The sequence below is a fragment of the Oxyura jamaicensis genome, chromosome 1 (genome assembly GCF_011077185.1).
Source record: "Oxyura jamaicensis isolate SHBP4307 breed ruddy duck chromosome 1, BPBGC_Ojam_1.0, whole genome shotgun sequence".
NCBI classification, from domain to species: Eukaryota; Metazoa; Chordata; class Aves; order Anseriformes; family Anatidae; genus Oxyura; species Oxyura jamaicensis.
The window spans coordinates 43,717,949-43,736,005 of record NC_048893.1 but is presented as its reverse complement, the minus strand read 5'-3'; the positions used below and the strand labels follow the sequence as shown (position 1 = coordinate 43,736,005).

The window sequence follows — 18,057 nt, the reverse complement described above, 5'->3', positions numbered from 1 at the left end:
GGCCAGCGCTGCCCGGTGGCGCGCCTGCAACGAGCGTCTCCTCCCCGCGCGGGGCTGCGGCTCCTGGGGCTGCTGCGGCGCTGGGTGCCCGGGGCGCAGCCTGACACACAGCCGGGTGCCGCCGCCCGCTGCCTCCATCGGCGGCCGCAGGGCACCGCGGGCACGCCGAGCGCTGCGCCCTGCCCCTGCCCGCAGCGCCCTGCCCCTGCCCGCAGCGCCGCTCCCCGCCCGCCGCCGCCGTCGCGCCTCTGCCCGGCCGCCCCCAGCAACATGTGGCGCACGTGGCGGGCGGCCAATGGGAGCGCGGCCGGAGCCCCGCGGCAGCCAATGGGAGCGAGGGGAAAAACGCGGGCTGCGGCCGCCGGCTGGAGAAGGGAGGGAAAGCAGGGGAGGGTCTACGTGCACTACAAGTCCCGGCGTGCCTTGCGCCGGGCGGCGGTGGGAGGGCGCGCTGGGAGCTGTAGTCCGCGCGGCGCTGGGCTGGGCCGGGCCGGGCCGCGTCGCTCGGGGCCGGGCGCTCCCTCGCCGCCGCTGAGGCGGGCGGAGCCGGCGGCGCCCCCATGGCGGCGGCGGCGGAGCGGACGGACGAGCTGGTGCGGGAGTATCTGCTCTTCCGCGGCTTCACCGCCGCCCTCAAGCAGCTGGACGCCGAGATCAAGGCGGACCGCGAGAAGGGCTTCCGGGTGAGCCCGGGCCGGGGCCTCGGAGGGGCGGCGGCGGCGGTGGGGGGGGCGGAATGTCCTAAAATATTAGCTGAAAGATGGTGTCCTAAAAGGCTAGGTTTTAGGGTGATGTCCGACAAGATGAGATGGTGTCCCAAAAGAGTAGATGGTGTCCCAAAAGATCAACTGCCGAGGGGGAGACAAGCCTCGCACTGATCCACTTCAGCAGCCAAATCCTGTGTAGGCTCCAGGATCTTTTATTTTCAAAGCATCTTTTGACCACCAGGACTCACCAAACTGCAAGCCAGTGCCCCCCCCAGCGCTGTGCTTTATCCACATAGCAGAAAGGATTACCGAAGAGCCATACCGACAAAAAGCTTTCCATGACAGACTTCTGTGCCAATCCCTCTAATAGATGACATCCAAGCTAAAAGTGCTTCAAAGCTCCCAGTGCAGCGGGGCTTTCTTCCTCTTTCTGGGCTCCTTTTCTGCTGGCTACATACAGTTTTTCCATGTAGTCTAAAAATAACGCTCTTTCCCAAGCGCCACACTTGAGTTTTGAACATTTAACAGCGTTGTTCCTGGTTCCTCATTATCAACTGGCTTTTAGAAGTTTTGCTTGCTTAAAAAAAAGCAGCCACAAACACCCATGTTTAACAGAACGTAATCTTCTTGTCAAAAAATGCCTCTGTTCTCTCAGCTGATGCATAAGGACTGGCTTGGCGCATTGTTTGTGGCATTCCTCGTGCAGTTAAAGCTCCTCAGCGTTAAGTTACAGAAAGTCTCGTGTGCCAGAAGAGCCCTCACATGACCGGAGTCTTCCCCGTTTTGCTCTCTTTAGGTGGACAAGATAGTGGACCAGCTGCAGCAGTTTGTTCAGAGCTACGACCTGGCCGCCCTGCGGGATTACTGGAGTTACCTGGACCGGCGCCTTTTCAGCCGTTTGGAAGACGTGTACCGGCCCACGGTGAACAAGCTGAAAACCAGCTTATTCCGATACTACCTCGTCCACACTGTTCAGGTGGTGGCTGCTCGATTTTTTTTTTTAGGCTTCTGATTTGAAAAATAACCATCCTGGTGTCTGAAACCAGAGCAAGGAAATACCCTGAGAGCCTCTGACCCGCCTGGTGGGGGGTCAGCGATTCATATGTCATGTATCGGAGCGTGGTGAAGAGTTTGACGCAGACTCACATGATGGGCTTGCAGGCAGGAGGATAGAGAAGCTCAGGCGAGAGGGGAATACGGTTAGCTGGGAGCAAGGTATTTGTTCAGACAGAAAGTCAGGCTCAGGCCCTGGCAGATGGGATGGCTGTACTGCCAGCTCAGTCCTGCTCAGGCTCTGTTAATAACGTGGATACCAGCAGAGATCATAAGGTTCTTAAATGCCTCCTCATGGGGCATGGCAGTGAGAACATGGGAGGACAAGGTCAGTGCTCGAAGTAGTCTTCTAAAGTTGAGGAAACTGTAAAAAAAACAAAATACGTAGATAAGTGTAAACAGCTGCCTTGTTGCAGAATAAGGAGTGACTGAGCAGGCAGCAGTAGGGCAGAGAAGGGCCTTTTGCAGCGTTAGGGATCAACAGACAGGCTCGTTGGTATTCCTTCCCCTGTAACCTGCTGGCAGGGCTCAGCCGGTCCTTACAGGTACCGGGGTTCCTAAAGAATCAAGAAAGCTGGAGGGCCTAGGAGAAGAAAAAGGGACATATGGAGTTGGAGTTCAGTTTTAGTTTAAAGAAGAGGAGAGAAGGGAGATGTGAGCTTCAAATTGGGACAAGTAACGTGGGAGAGAAAATGAAAGTGTTTTTGTCTGCTCTGAGTAGAACAGAGAATAATGATACCTTAGGAAAGTGAAAGAAAGATATTACACAGGGAGAGCATTGGCAAGCAGGGTACACAAACACCTGTCAACAATTCATGTTTCATTTCTTACCATTTATGAGCAATATAAAATTGCTCATATATAATATACAACTGCTCATATATAATATAAAAAGCACCTTGATTCCGTTCTCTGACTGAAAATCTGAAATGATGGATGTTGGTGGAGGAGTCAAAATCTAGCACATGTTTCTGGAAGCGTGGTTTCTCGTGTTTTGTTGTCTTGCCCTGTGCTTACCTTGGAGTGTGATTGTCATGTCTGAATAACGGATCAGGTCAATTTTTTTTCAGGCTACATCTGTGGTAGAATTGAGTAATTTGAAGCATACTTTGGGCTTGTATGCCACCACTTGTGTCTTGTGTAAGTGGTCAGACTGCACTGGGTTAACTGGGAATTGCCAAGGAATTAGCTTGATTTTCTTCGGCCTTTAAACAAGACTGTGGTGACTGGAAAGAACGTTGGATGAAGCGCATCTGGGAGCTTCTTTTGGGCAATTCTTCTGTTCCCAGCTGAGTCTTAATTCTAAGCAGTTGCTCTGGTGGTCAAAGTAGCTCTTAGGGTGTCCATCAGGCATTGATGCTTAGAACCCGTGCAGAGCCACGAGTGGAAGTGTGAGCGCTGTTCTTCTGTGTTTCAGAGTGGCCGCAATGACAAGGCACAGGAGTTTTTCCTCAAGCAGGCCTCCGAGCTCCAGAACCAGGCGGAGTGGAAGGATTGGTTTGTCCTGCCCTTCCTCCCTGCCCCAGACTCCAACCCCACCTTTGCCACATATTTCTCACGCCAGTGGGCAGATACGTTCATCGTGTCCCTCCACAACTTCTTGAGTGTCTTATTTCAGTGCATGCATATCCTTTTCTGCAACTAAGAGGTAAACCTCTCTTGCCCTGGTGTTACGCTGACTATTGGCAGCGGTGCCAAGAACACAGGATTGCAGAACCTTCTGCTTTCAGGTGATTGCTTAGAGCCAAGCCTTAATAGGAAGCTGGTGTTTACCAGAGGATGTCGGAATAGTTATTATTCAATTACCTGATGATACGTTATAGTCCCTGGGCACAAACAGTTGTGGTTGCTGCTGATGCTGAACTCATCACTATGCCAGTGACTAGGAGAGCAGTCAGAAATCTGATGTGAAACACTTTTCATGGTTTCTTGGCATAGCTCAAAACAGGCATGCACCCTTGGGTCCTAGTCTATAAACCAGCTTCTCCTGTTAGACCCTCGTCTGGGTGCATCCGTTCACGATGCTGTGTAGTGACAGCCCAATATAGTAGATGCTCAGCATTATGTAATATATAATATAATAATGCTCAACATTAGCAGAAATAACAGCTTTTGTCCCACACTGTAGAGTTCTGGCCTTCTTCCAGGATGGACAAGTTTACATTGCTGCTGGAATATGATTCATCTTGAACTATGTCCTTGGTGTACACGAACGCAGAGGTGGAACCTCTGTTGTCCTCCACTTCTGGCATGTCAAAAGAAGGAACCTAAAATCTTTGCAAAGCCTCTGTGAAATAGTTTGTGCAAGTACAAAGTTGGCTTAGGTTAACTAAGTTGTTACCAGTCCTCTGGCCTCATGCATGCTTCTTGCCAGGAGTATGGACTGGGCACCCTGCTGTCTGAAAGGCAGCGTGGCCAGTATTGCCTGGTAGTGCTGGTTTTTAGAATTAAGCCAGCTGTGCACAAGCTGTTGCCTTGAGTTTTTCTTTAACGTTTCTCACCAGTGCCAGTCATTTTGAACTTTGAAGCTGAATGTCACAGGAGCAGTCTCATACAAGAAGAAAATGAATCCTTGCGTCATAAGGTGAGACCTGAAGTCACTCTTTACTTGCTGACTGTATAAAGCTGTGAGTTTTGTGAAGTTGGTTCTGTCTGTCCAAGAAAATTGTATCTCCTCAATTTAGTGCAGTTATCCCGAGGCAGGTCCTTGCAGAAATCCTTCGTTATTTTGGTTTATCTTTGAACTGTTTCCAGCAAGCTGAGGGCTGTGATCATATGACGATTAGTGTAACGTCTGTAGGACATTCCTGGGCCTCTGCTGGAGGCGTCTGTCCCTCTCCCTGTACTGTCTGATGGGTGCAGATCCCGTGCAATGCCTTTTCTGCTGCGCTGCACATTCTGCCAGGCTGAAACTAATGGCAGGTTAAGTGCACGTATGACTGACTGTGCAGTGAAACTTATGGAGAGTGTTCACAGTCACCTCCAGAACTGAGCTGACAGCGCAATAGAAAGTGGCAAAACTTAGGGTGAAGAGGCAGAAACCATTACATCTGACGTGGCCACTTAACCACAGTTGAAGTGCACTTAAAGTAATTTAAATCAACTAATGCAAATGTTGTTGTGAATATCTGTTTCCCAGTTCTAGACCCTGCTGTAAGAAAGGCTGACCTGCTCCAACAAAATGTCACCCAGTTCTGTGTCTTGTTTCTGATAGTAAACCATCCACAGATGTTTAGAGAAAAGGGGTAAGAATCTATGATGTGTCAGTCCTTTCCAGGTATAATCTCCCATTAGAGAGACTTGGGAGATGTATAATTTAAGAACCTTCAAAACTACAGATCACATCTGGCTGATCTTGTACAAGTGGGAAACCTTATTAATGTAAGCAGGACTTCAGTTTCCCTTCTTTAAACACTCCAAGAAAAAGTTCTCCCTGAATGAACACTTCAGTTTTGTGCTTTACCCTCCCGTGTTACAAAACATTGTCCTATGTTGTGCTACTGTTTTGGTAACTGATCAACTTGGTGTTCATCTGTCCTAAAAAGTTGAAGTAAAATAGAAAAACGTATCACAACAAGGAGGTTTTATGCCTCAAGAAAAACAAGGTTTGGCACCCTGCACCATGTGGGGTCAGTAGAGCAGGATAGATCACCAGGGCAGATCTGCAAAGATGGTCAGTGAATAAGGAGGGGAGGATAGGGTGTGATTGAAGTAGATCTCTTATTTCTTCCTATTTTGTATTCTGCACTTCTGGTCAAATTGAAGCTGGGTTGTGGGGTGGGTTGTTTTTGTTTTGTCTTGCTTTTGATTTATATCATAAACTGGGTAAGTGTTCTCTGTCAGAGATAAAACTAGACTTTTTTCTGAAGAATTACTCAAGCTAGAAAGGGAAACAGCTACCTATAGAATACAAGTTCAAATAAAAATGGTGTGAATAAATATCGAATTAAGTGGTGGCTGGGATTATGTAGTGATCTCAATTTCACTGTTGAAACTGAATGCAAATACATGAATAGCAACCTGGGTTTCTAAAGCTCTTTATTTTTGCTGTTGCTTTCCTGAAGTACTGTGATAAAAGGACAAATAAGAGTTGGATCTGAAAAACAAATATACGGAAAGGCCAGAGGAACTCACAGAGCCAAGAGTCACAGGCATCAACCACATCTGTCACAGAAAGGCACTTCCTGAGGTTCCTCTCTGCTCAGGGGAAAAAGAAAGATGTTTCTTTCTCTGTAATGTGGAGATAAATCTCTCTGTCATGCTCGGGAGGGAGCTGAGCAGGATGTGGAGCTGGATTTTCAGGATGGCCTGATGGCGTTGGCCTCAGCGCACCCTGCCAGCTTGCCAAACCCTTGGCTGTGGGAGGAAGCCGACTTCCTGGGCTTGGTGCCTGCACATCGCCACGGCCAGGCACGTGCGTTGTCCTGGCCTTGAACCACCTGCGTGGAGCGGCAGGCTGAGCAGTTGTGCCCTGGCCAACGCTGCTTTCCCGGCCCCATTAATGCTGCTACAGCAACAGCCCAAGAGGATTGAAGGGTTTTAAGCAGGCTCCAATTTCATACATGTAAAGTGCTGTTGTTCCCACTGCTTGGACTGATGTGCTCAGCCGGTCAGGGCAACTTTCTACCTTCCCCACCCTTGTAGGGCTGGTGAAACAAAAGGAACAAACAACCTCAGCAAGCGGGAGGGAAGTGAATCTTGGTGAAACTTCTGCTGACTTGGCTCTCTCTTCTCTGGTAGCTTTTTGCTTTGCAGGCTGAATCCTCCCGCATGAAGAAAGAGGAACTGGAAGTGGAAGAAGCAGTTGTGCATCACAAGCTGCCTGCGTATGTGGCCAACATGGATCGACTAGGGGACTCTGAGCTGTGAGTGCCAGCAGGGGAGGATCTGGGAGAGACCCTGCTGCATTTTTGGGTCATTTCCTTGTTCTCTGGAACTCATTACATAAATACATCCTGGCAGAACTCATCTCCTGCCTCTGGAGAGAGATTCTCACTGACCCGGGAGAGCCCGTGCACATACATAAGTTGTTTTGCTTTGGTCTCACCATTACACCAGGGTATTTTGGGCAGCCAGAACACTGGTAACAGTGTAATACCTCACTGTGTTGCTCAGATGAAGCAGATTGTCCCTTAATTCCTATTTTCTTTAGGGGCTGTGGTGCAGTGTGTGTGTACTGTGTTGTTTGTAGATATTGCTTCTTTGTCACCTAAAGGGGTCATTGCAATGCAGAGATGGGCTTTCTTTTGCAAAGGCAAAATATTCTGATTAAACAGACCAAAGTGTCCCCTGAACTATCTTGATAACTGCTCCACACAGGCCAGGCCACAGAGTTTAATTTTAGATTTTTTTTTTTGTCTAACTACTCTGTGCGGAAAGCTGTGGTGTTCACCTGCATATATGGAGAGAGCGATGCGAGTACTGGGGTGATACATCCTCTGTACTTCTGTCCAGCTTTAATAGGAAAACTTGCCTTAGAAATGGTGTTTCTTTTGTGCATACCTCATGTGTTAGCTTGGGGCCCAATTCTGGTTGTTTTTTCCATGTCTGTGTTCAACCCAAAGCTTATTTTTGATAGAACACGTTTTTTCCTTAGAATAGAGGATGAGACAGTGAAGGTGACTGAATGCTGCTCTACTCTGTGGAAGCCGCAGCATGGTGAGGTCAGACAGTTATGTTCTGGGAAGCAGCCACTGCTCTTGGCACTGTTTTGTGCCTTGAATCAGGAATCCAGACTGAAGAAGTTCTTTGGAAAGCTGGGTTCCCCCCACCCTTGGGGTTTTTAAACTAACCAGATGGAGTGGAAGGAGTTTGGGGTGGCCTTATGGGCGATTCAGCAATGTCTGGGCTGTCTTTCTCCATGACACTGCAGTGAGCTTTGGTTCCAGTGACTGCAACGATTAGGCTTCAGACAGTAACACAGCATGTTTTTAAAACAGTTTTTTAGTGCATAGTGGTCCATCAGCTTGGGAAGGAGCATCAGTCCTCCAGAGGTTCCAACAGTTTTTTGTGGGTCATTGATCAGGTTGTCTGGCTGCGCTTTCATGTTCTGTTTGTTTGTTTATTTGTCAGTGATATGACCTGCAGCCAGAGGAGCACTGCACATTCTCTTCAGTCCCGTGGAGGCTTTCTCTCCTCTTTCCTCTCCCAGAGCAAAAAGGGCCCTTCCAGACCAGCTCAGCCAAGTGGGGCTTCTCCAACACAGAGCAGCAGCACGCTGCTTGGGAAGAAAGAACCAGCAAATCACCAGGTGATTCTCAACTGTATGCACTGAAAGGTGCTCAGTAGCCACAGAGTTAGCTTGCAGCACAGCACTGCTCCAAGCTTTTGCTTTCACCTGGAAGAAAAAAAAGTCATTTTCTTCCTTGAACATGTACACTGGGTGTGAATGCACTGCAGGAACAGCTGATGATGTGTGGCGGCTTGTAGAGCCCTTGTGGATGCCTGGTTTCTTTCCCTCATCTTTTGTTCTTTCTTCCGTAGCCTGATGCAAACATAACTTTGCCAAATCATTCCTGCCTTCCAGAGTGCCAAAGGAAAAGAAGGAGCAGTGACCTGTAAGGATGGGAAGAGCCACTTCAGCGGGTTAGCAGCGGGCGAGTCAAGCTCCCTGCAGCAGCGGCAGAAGCGCTTGCAAGAGCACGGGAAGGAAAGGAGAGAACTGCTGTCAAAAGGGACCTTTCAGGTACTGGGCAACACTGCGAAGCTGGCAAGTGGAGGGCTGCCATTTTCTGTTCTTTGTTATGTTGGGCAGTAAAACAAATGCAAGTGTTCCCATTAAGCTTCTGGAATGCTGCTCCAATCAGCTGTATCAAAGGTTAATCTCTGTGGTTAATCAACTCCTTCCACTCTCAGATTATTTCTTTGTCCCTGGAAGGGACTCAGTGCTGACATTTCAAATGGAAGAAGAGTTGTCGCTTGCCATGATCTTGTCAACGGCCTTGTCGTGGGGAGGGTACGTTTCATCCACCTTAGTGGCTGTTACGTTCAAACGCCACGTTACAATCCACCTGCCTTAGTAGCAGTGGGCTTGGCTCACCCATACTGCAGAAGTGAGCAATTGTAAGATAGATTTGAATGCTCGATCTTTTACATAAATAAACAGTGCTGTTCCGAAGAGTCCTGCGGCATGGATTGCAGAATCCGTTTTCTCTCCTCCCTGTCAGCTGTGTTCTTGTGCTGCTTTGTGGAGGCTCTGTGGGACAGCGAAAACTTGCAAGCTTTCCTGGATAGGAGTAGAAATATCCTTCATAGCAATGTTGTGGAGTTTTTTGCACTACGTGTTGCAGTTTTGTGTGGGGCTGTGCCCTGCTTTCTATGTAATAAAATAATCAAACTATGTCGTGTGTTTTAACTGCTGACGGTCAGTGCAGTGCTGCTGTTCACCCCCATGTTGTCTGGCTTTTAGCAGCCATGTGTGTTCTGGAATGGAGCATAGGAGGAATGGTGGCAGCATCTCAGCCAGGTTTATTTTGGCTATATGAGACTCTCCCTCAGGGGAGAGGTGGTGCTGAGGGACTGTTGCTTATCAGCCGATATGGCTGTTCTGCATGGGGTGTGCTGCTTTGGAGTGATGTTATTTCACCGAGTGCTCCAGGCTATGAGGGTACTTCGTTCTTTGTGGCTCATCTAAAAGACTTTAATTAAACTCTGGTCAGAGTGTTGCAAACCCTGGCTGCCTAGCAAGTACCCTTTGACTTTCCTTTTGCTGTGATGTTCCAGGCTAAGGCGGTGTTTTTCTGCCTTTGTAAAAGTTGTGTCTGGTTGTCTTGGGGAAGCTGATACTGTTAGCTTTCTGTTGTTCTCAAAGCATGAGTCAAAAAGGAAGCTGGAAGGTTGCACTGTTTCTCTGACATGAGTGTCATTCATTGGTTATCTCCCCACGTTAACACAGAGCAAGGCACTCTTGGATTTATTTCCCAGTCTTTTCCGGCTTTGTGAATTGTGATGATGTGATTATGCAGCGTTTAACTTACTGCTCAAGATATGGCACTACTATAAATAAGGCAAGGCTGTGTTAGGGAACATTACCATGCAGACTTTTCAGGCATTTCATCTTCAGAGGATGGTGTAGCTCAGGGTTGCTTGCAAACATTTTGCTGACTCGTGTACTGTATCTGCTCCTAGTGACAAGGGAAGACTAAGATGCTTTCAGAGACTTCTGTGTGCTGCAGAGGATATCTTGTCTCACTCAGATGCTTTCACCTCCTAAAAATCCATTTGTTCCAACTCCCGTCTGTCCTGTCAAATTGAGTTTCAAACTTTTAGACTCATGTTGACTCTATAGTTGTCATCATCTGTTGACTGTGCTGATTGTCACGTTGTGCAGACCAGATCTCTGCTGACAAGTGTAACCTATCCACTGTGGCTCACCATCCTCCAAGAGCTCTTGTGCAGACTGACCACAGACTTTACGTTGCTGAATACAAGAATTCTTTGAAATCTGATGATTTCGTTGCGAGTCTATTGTTGAACAGCATCAAAATGGGCCCCTGCTATCAGCTGAGTTATGCTGAACAGAGACGCTGCAATTCCTTGAATTCTTGGAGGAAAGTGTATGGGGGGCGTGTAAGGGACTCTCTAACCAAGGAGGCCACTTCAAATGGCACAGCTGTGCAGTGCCCCGTCACTGCGCTCAGGAGGAAGGTCCCTGACAGGAGGGGAGTTGAGCTGACAGTGCTTTGTTTCAGTACAGCTTTTGTTCTTTCTCTCAATAGGAGGGGTAGCTGAAAAGTTTGGCCTGGAGATACTGCTTCCTTGTATTTCACACAGGATTTCTTCCTGCAGGGCCAAAGTGCTGAGAAGAAAACAGATATTAGCACATCTGAGACAGAGCCATGCTCAGAGCTGCAAGCTGACCAAGCAGAGACTTCAACCAAAGTGCCCGCCAGTGGTACAGAGGCTGTGGGGGTCCGACAGGAGCAGCCTTTCATCGTCCTGAGCCAGGAGGAGTACGGGGAGCACCATTCGTCCATCATGTACTGCAGGTAACAGGCAGAGGAAGGCTTTCTCCTAGAAGCTTCTCCAGAGGATCAGCTCTGTCTGGCTTCTTTCTCCCAGCCTCTGTTCTGTCCAGCACAGTGTATGTGTACTCCTGGTAGGGCAGCGGAGTTGCTGTGACTGAAAATAGCATGTAGCTTGTGCATTGACAATGGACAAAGATTTTTGTGATAGGGAAATGCCAGCCAGGAGTAAACTCCCTGGGATAGCCTGTTGGTATTGCTGAAGGGTTTTATGCTTTGCATGTGTAGCTCTAGTGCTTCATTGCACTGGTTGTTGTAGGAGAGGAATAGGAGAGGAAGGATTACTGGGCTATCTGCTTGCATCTAAGAACTTCAGGGAGAAAAATACCCAATCATCTTCCTTTCTGCGTGCAGGGTTGATTGTTCTGGACGGAGGGTGGCCAGCTTGGATGTGGATGGAGTCATCAAAGTGTGGTCTTTTAACCCAATAATGCAAACTAAAGCTTCATCTATTTCCAAGTCTCCGCTGCTGTCTCTGGAATGGGCAACCAAGCGTGATCGGCTGGTGAGTAGCCTGTGCATGTGGAGACTCAAGAGTCCCAGCAGATGATTTGGAGCTCAGTTGTTGTGTGGTGCATGTTAACTTCTAGGTGGCTGCACTGCAGATAAAATCAGGGCGACAATTATTTCTGCTTTAGGGAGAACTGAAGCCTGTAGGGGCTTATAAAAGCCAGAGAGTGAGGAGTGTGCTCTGTATTTGGCAAGGAACTCAGCACTGCTTGCCCTGAGGCAGAAATTCTCAAGCTGTAGCACGTGGACAGCCGCAGGACAGAAGCAGCTCCTTTAAGAGAAGTGCCTTTCTGCAGGCAGTCACTTGTAAGGGCAGGCAGAGGCACAGCAGCCCGTGGGAAGGCAGCAGCAGGGAGCTGTGGAGCTTCACTCGCAGCCTGAGCCAGAGAGAGCAAGGGCGTGGTGTTGGCATCCTGGCTTGTGCAGGTATCAAAAGGGCTCCATGTCCAGTTTTACTCTGGTGCCTCACACAGCTAGGGGTTGGTTGCTGCATAAGGACTTGGAAACTTGTTTAGATGCCAAGACAGTTTGAATGTTTCCCATAGCACCTTTCCTCTAATTCTGTTACTAGAGAGGAGCCTTAAATTGCATGCGTTCTTCTGAGTCCTACAACTGTTGCTGGTGTTTGCTGCCTTCCCTTGGCTGTGTGACAAGGCAGGCCTGCACTGAGGGAATATCACTCACGTTCTGGCGCTGATGATGTGTTGCTGCTAACCCCAAATGCCAGTTGTGAAGAGCTGGTGCTGCAGCTCATCTCTTTCATTTCTTTTACTCTTAGAAAGCAGTTGTCCATGCAGTTGTTAATGATTTCTTCTGCTTTGTGGAGTTTATTTCCTTCTCCTGTGGCGAGACTCTTCTTTCTGGAATACATGGGGATTCAGCAGCAATTCAGGCTGTGAAGTGAGAAGGATCTTGCTTGCTTAATTTTCTTTGATAACGCATCCCTCCGTGGCTTCTTTTGACTTAAACTGTGACACCACTGAGAAAGCATGTGTGCGCCCTTCTGAGTAATGTCATTCTCCCCTGGATGAAAGGAGGTGGCATCTACTTAGCTTTCTCCTAAACTTACGTTGATTCTGTATTACTCTTTCCTTGCTCCCCTAGATATTGAGACTCCACATGTACTTTGCATCCTGTAACGTTGAGCCATATTCCAGAAAGTGGCTTGTTCTCTACCTTGGTGCTTATCAGATCTTTTTCTTAAAATTTCTGGAGAGCAGTGCTTTTACCCTGATTCCTGTGACTTTAGAAAAGTCCTACTCAGCATGATATGCACAGAAAGACAGGATGTACCTAATGAAATTATATATAATTGGAATGTATGAATGGGCGAAAAAAAAAAGTGTGGTGTTGGTAGCTGCTGGACAGCATCACTGTACTCCCCACTCACATTCCGTCCATCTCCTCCCTGCTGGTTTCTAGCTGTTGCTTGGCAGTGGAGTCGGGACGGTTCGTCTGTATGACACAGAAGCAAAGAAGAATCTCTGCGAAATCAGCATTGATGAAGACATGCCCAGGTAAGTCTGGAATATCGGTTGTATGTGTGGGTATATGTTTATGCACATGTATGTACACGTATGTGTGTACGGGTGTACATGCATGTGTGTATGTTTGTGTGTGTATTTTTTTTGAAGTTTCATCTGCTGTTTTTGGCAGATGAAGTCTCGATGTCCGTACTGCTTCCCTGCAACTGCAATATTATGTAGCCTTTGTGTAGATGGCAGTCCTTGTCTGAGCAGCATAAAACTGCTCAGTTACACTGGAGAGACTCAAAATCTCCCTAAGCACGTGGATCACGCTCTCCTTTACAGCATGCCTGAGGTGGAGGACCTGTCTTGCAGGGTCTCTCTGGCAGAACTAGGAGCTGAGCGTTGCTCTTGAGGTGGTTGCTGGAGGAAGGCATTTCACACTCTCTGCTGTGTTTCAGAATCCTGTCGCTTGCCTGCAGCCCAAGTGGTGCCTCCTTTGTCTGTTCTGCAGCAGCCCAGAGCCCCATCTCTCACATAGACTTCTCAGCAGTCAGCTCTGGGGGCAAAAGCATGAACCAAGTTCCTGGGAAGCTGTTGCTATGGGACACTAAAACGATGAAACAGCAGGTATTTGCTGAGTTTCTTTCCTTTCTTAGTCTGCTTGCCGAGAATGAATGTCTTCTGTTTTGATGTGTAAGAGCCTTCTTCCTAAATTATGCTTTCTTTTCAATATCTTGCCCCCAAACCCCCTTCCTTTTTTCCTGTCTATCACATGTAGGATAAAACAAGTTGGTTTTAGCTGTTCTCTGTAGCTGCTGGGTTTGGATGTGTTTTTGTGTGTGCGTGTATTAGTTTTTTTTTTTTGATTAATTCTTCAAAATCCTCCATGGCCTTGCTTCTTTCCTGCCTGCAGAATTTGTGACTGGCAACCTCTCAAGTGGTTTGAAACGATGCTTTGCTCAGGCTTTCTTGTTAAGCTACATTGAAGGGTTTTCTTTACTGCTATCTTCCCTTGCCCTTTCCCCCTCTGCCCCCATGGATACTGGGACCCATTTGCATCTCCCTGGGGGAGCACTGTGGGGTGAGCACTGTGAACCGTAGCTGTTCATCCCAGCCTGCTGTGCTCCAGCTGCAAGGACTGGAGAGAGCAGTTACCACACAACATGAACTCGTCTGTCTTCAGAGCTCTTCTAGCCGTGTATCAAAATGCATTTTAAGTCTGTTTTTAAGTGAAATGCTTCTCGAGAGAATTAGTCTTACATCATCTTCTCCGTTGTTTCAGTTTAGATGGGTTGTATTCTGGCAGCGCATCCTGGTCTTGTCCCTCACCTTTGCCCTTACAAAATGCTTCTGCTGATGCATAAGAGAAAGCAGCAAACTCAAGCTCAGGTCTGCCAGAAGCTGTTTGTGCAGATTTGAGGACATTGCTATGAAAGCTGTGTCTTGGCTGAGGTGAAGTGTTGGTTTAGTGTCACAGTAAAATGCAGCTGCCAACCTTGAAATCTGTGCTCATGAGGTGGAGGAACTGGAATTCAGGAAGGAGGAACTGCAGAACGAGAACTGTAGTTCTGGTTACTAGATGCCATCTTCCCTTCTCTGGGGTACAGCTCCTCAGCAGCCCAGCTCCATTTGAGGTTTCTGGGCATTAACACGGACTTTCCGTTCCAGCTGCAGTTCTCCCTGGAGCCCGAGCCCATCGCTATTAACTGCACAGCCTTCAACCACAACGGCAACCTGCTGGTCACAGGGGCTGCAGATGGGATCGTTCGTCTCTTTGGTAAGTTGGAATTGAGCGATGAGGTGGCCCCTTGGTGTCCTCGGCTGGCTGCTCCCCCTGCCCCAGCACCCTTCCCCTGCCAGCAGGGAGGCAGCTGTGTGACGACCAAATGCCAAGCTGGGAGCTGTTTTCTCTCCTTCGTGATCGCTCTCAGGGGTGAATTGAGATAACATTTCCCTGGGGGATATCGCCTGGAGGCCCTGGTAGTGCTTCTGGATTTGTTTCCCTCCCACTTAGGAGCAGAGCTAAGCTCCCCTTGAGCCACATCATCTTGGCTATGCCATTAATAGCAGTACCACTGCCAGAAGCTGGCTTAAATAAAAAGATATAATGTGTGACCTCTAGTCTGAAGCCTTCATATCAGTCCTTCTTCACTGAGAAACTTCTGTTTCTCAGGTTCTGTCCTCTATAGCCTGTCCTTGTGATAAAGGCAGCTCGGGCCTTCCGTCTTTGTGAAAAAAAGATCTGCTTTTGCCTCAGCTGCTGAGCTGTGAGGGTACAGTCCCAGGTGGGTGTGAGGACAGAGACAGCAGCAGCTGTGGGAGTGGACAGGACAGCAAGGAGAGGGGAAGAATAAAGGTGCCAGTGTGGCTGGGGCACTGAACGACTGCAGTTGATACTGAGGATAAGAACAGCCCTGTAAAGCTGGAGGGACAGGTGACCAGTTCCAGTGACCTGGTGACCAGTGATATTAAAAGCCACGTGCTGGAGAATAAGGACAAGATGCTGAGATTAGATTGGGCTCCCAGAGGCTGGTGTAGATGGCAGGGACAGAGTCTGTATCAACAAAAAGAGCCTCTCCTCACCCCAACTCTGTGCGAGTGCTGGCAGTGTTTCAGTGCTGGTTCTCCCCACAGATATGCAGCAGCACGAGTGCGCCATGAGCTGGAAGGCACACGAGGGGGAAGTCTACTCCGTGGAGTTCAGCTATGATGAGAACACAGTCTACAGCATAGGCGAGGATGGCAAGGTAGGCGGTGTGTGACCTTCCACAGGGCAGCTGTTGGTGAGATCCCTTCTGGAGTCTTCTCCATGTGGTAGGGTAACAGTAAAAATACCCAAAGGCTCTGGAGAACTTGCAGGCTGCTAACTGTAGGCTTAGATACACAGCACCAGTCTGCTGCATTCAGTCTTTCAGTTTGCCTGACTAGTAGGCACTCTTACAGCCCTTGCAGCCTGAGTTTTGTAAATACAGCTACTTACAGAATGCAGCTACTTAGAGATGTGGAAGCGCCATTTCTGTTTGTGTAAAATAGCCCCTTCTCTTAAAAACTGTGAGTGGCCCCTCTTCTTTCATCAGTTAATTAAGCTATGGGCTTTTATAATCTGGTTTTGTCATTCTAGTTTATTCAGTGGAATATTCACAAGAGTGGCTTGAAGGTGTCGGAGTACGATCTTCCCAGCGAAGCTACGGGTCCCTTTGTGCTGTCTGGATACAGTGGATACAAGCAAGTCCAGTTCCCGCGAGGAAGACTTTTTGCCTTTGACTCTGAGGGGAACTATATGCTGACATGTTCCTCAACGGGGGGAGTCATTTTTAAAGTAAGTCTGCAAAGTGATGGGAAATTTGAGTCAATGTGTATCAGCATAAGCCACTGCAAGGCAGTTTAAGTGGAATTTTTACTCTGCAGCTGGGGCATTCAGAGCACCCGTGCTAACATGACCTATGGCTTAAACTTACACAACTGTGCTCTTAGCCTGCCTTGTTCAATTACTGCAGCTTAGCTGTTGTCAGAAGCTGAGCTGCTTGAGATCATGTGCTTCTGTCTTGAGACTGAAAATGTGCTTCCTTGTGTGCTACATAAATGTAAACATACCTCTTTTTTTCTGCTTAATTATGTCTGCTGATAGGGATACGGAGTGTGTAGTAGGCTTTGGATTCTGCTCCGGGCACGCTGGCCCTGCTGCAGCAACTTGCCTCCTTAAATTCTTTTGCTTTTCTTACTGCAGTTGAACGGTGAGGAAAAGGTCCTGGAGAGTTGCCTTTCCCTGGGAGGACACCGAGCTCCTGTTGTCACAGTGGACTGGAGCACGGCCATGGACTGTGGGACCTGCCTCACTGCCTCCATGGATGGGAAGATTAAGTTAACAACCTTACTGGCTCAAAAGTCTTAACCAGAACAGTGCTGAAGGAAAAGAACAGCGGACTTGAAAAAAACAAACAGTGTTAACTCCACAGGAACAAATTGCATGGGAGGGAAGGCAAACCACAATCACTCTTCTCATTTTAGCTTTTGCCTCTTGACAAATGTTAAATACATATGCCAAACCACTGTGCAATAGAATGCCGATCTGGGACCAGATCAGTGGCAGCAGTGAAAAATACAACTCCACTGACCCATTGTGGCAGCTGGGCTCCCTCTGTTAGGGAGTCTTGAAGCAGCACGTGGCTAGGAGGCTGCTGGGATCACGTCAGGGGTTGTGCAGAAGGTGACGCTGGAGGAGGCATACATGAGGCAGCACAATGTGTGGTGACACAGATGGCTCAAACTGGAAAGGCCAGTGCAAAACCAGAGTATTCTTTGGGTATAATGTGTTTTTTTGTTTGTTTGTTTGTTTTCATAAAGAGAAATTATTCCCTTGCACTTGATTCCTGTGCTCTGTTCAGCTGCTGCTGGAAAGCATGGAGGTTATCCTGGGCAGTGATGTGCCAAGAACAGGCTCCTGCATGGAGAAAAGACCTTTTTGTTTTCACCTGGTGCTTCCTGCACTGACAACCTCTCAGTGGGGGCCACCAGTGCAAGTCATCCACGAACGAAAATAGCTGCATTGGATGGATGTGTTGTGTTCCCTTCAGTGTCTGCCAGGAACTAGAGGAGGGATCCTCAGTCAGACTTCTTGAAATGCCTACATTAGAAATCAGAAACTGCATAATGCCTGATGTATTTGATAGCAGAGAGTACCCTTTGATGGTAGAGAGGAAAGGGGAAGGCCAGGACCAGTCTGGCCCTTTATAGTGCTCTGTCCCTAGAGCTGCCTCCTAAAACACTAACAATTGAGTCAAGGAGAAAAAGTGTTTGAGTGGTCGGGCTGAGTGGCTTCTGGGTCCTTCTGGTTTGACACAGCTGATGCTTCGGGGGGGGCTCATAAATACCTGGTCTGTCAGCCCAAAGCTGGACTTAAAATGTGGGATGTGATAATTTGTGGAAATGATCTGAGTACACAGGTTCTGCTGGCAGGGTGGCAGGGCATAGCTTCTGGGTTAATGAGAAGTTGCTAGTGTAACTTGCTAAAGACAAGAATGGACTTCTAACTTCTGCATCCCAAGTCAGAGTGGAACAGATGAGATCCTCTTTGAGTGATGTTCCATCAGATGTGAATGGAAATGAAATCCCCTTGCTGAGTAACCCTCTTCTCTGAGCCCTGACAGGATTCAGCCCGAGGCTGGGCTCCTCATGCAGCTGGTGGACCAGCCACTAGGTGTCTTTAGGCATGAGAGATCAGCCCAAATCCAGGCTGGAGCAAAGGGCCTACTTGAACGTGGCTAATGGTAGCTTCCGCCTTGAGAAGAGAGCCAG

General features: G+C 48.3%; 1 protein-coding gene across 1 annotated transcript; it reads left to right on the top strand.

The window, feature by feature from the left end:
* Positions 1 to 424: 424 nt before the first annotated feature.
* WDR91 (WD repeat domain 91) lies at positions 425 to 17,124 on the top strand. Its single transcript, XM_035336679.1, has 15 exons — positions 425 to 683; positions 1,504 to 1,683; positions 3,178 to 3,385; positions 4,262 to 4,344; positions 6,501 to 6,625; positions 7,833 to 8,010; positions 8,287 to 8,445; positions 10,548 to 10,747; positions 11,138 to 11,288; positions 12,716 to 12,810; positions 13,221 to 13,389; positions 14,431 to 14,539; positions 15,397 to 15,509; positions 15,884 to 16,081; positions 16,490 to 17,124. The coding sequence occupies exons 1-15, from the start codon at positions 561 to 563 to the stop codon at positions 16,652 to 16,654; spliced, it is 2,256 nt and encodes a 751-aa protein (XP_035192570.1). The 5' UTR covers positions 425 to 560; the 3' UTR covers positions 16,655 to 17,124.
* Positions 17,125 to 18,057: the final 933 nt, after the last annotated feature.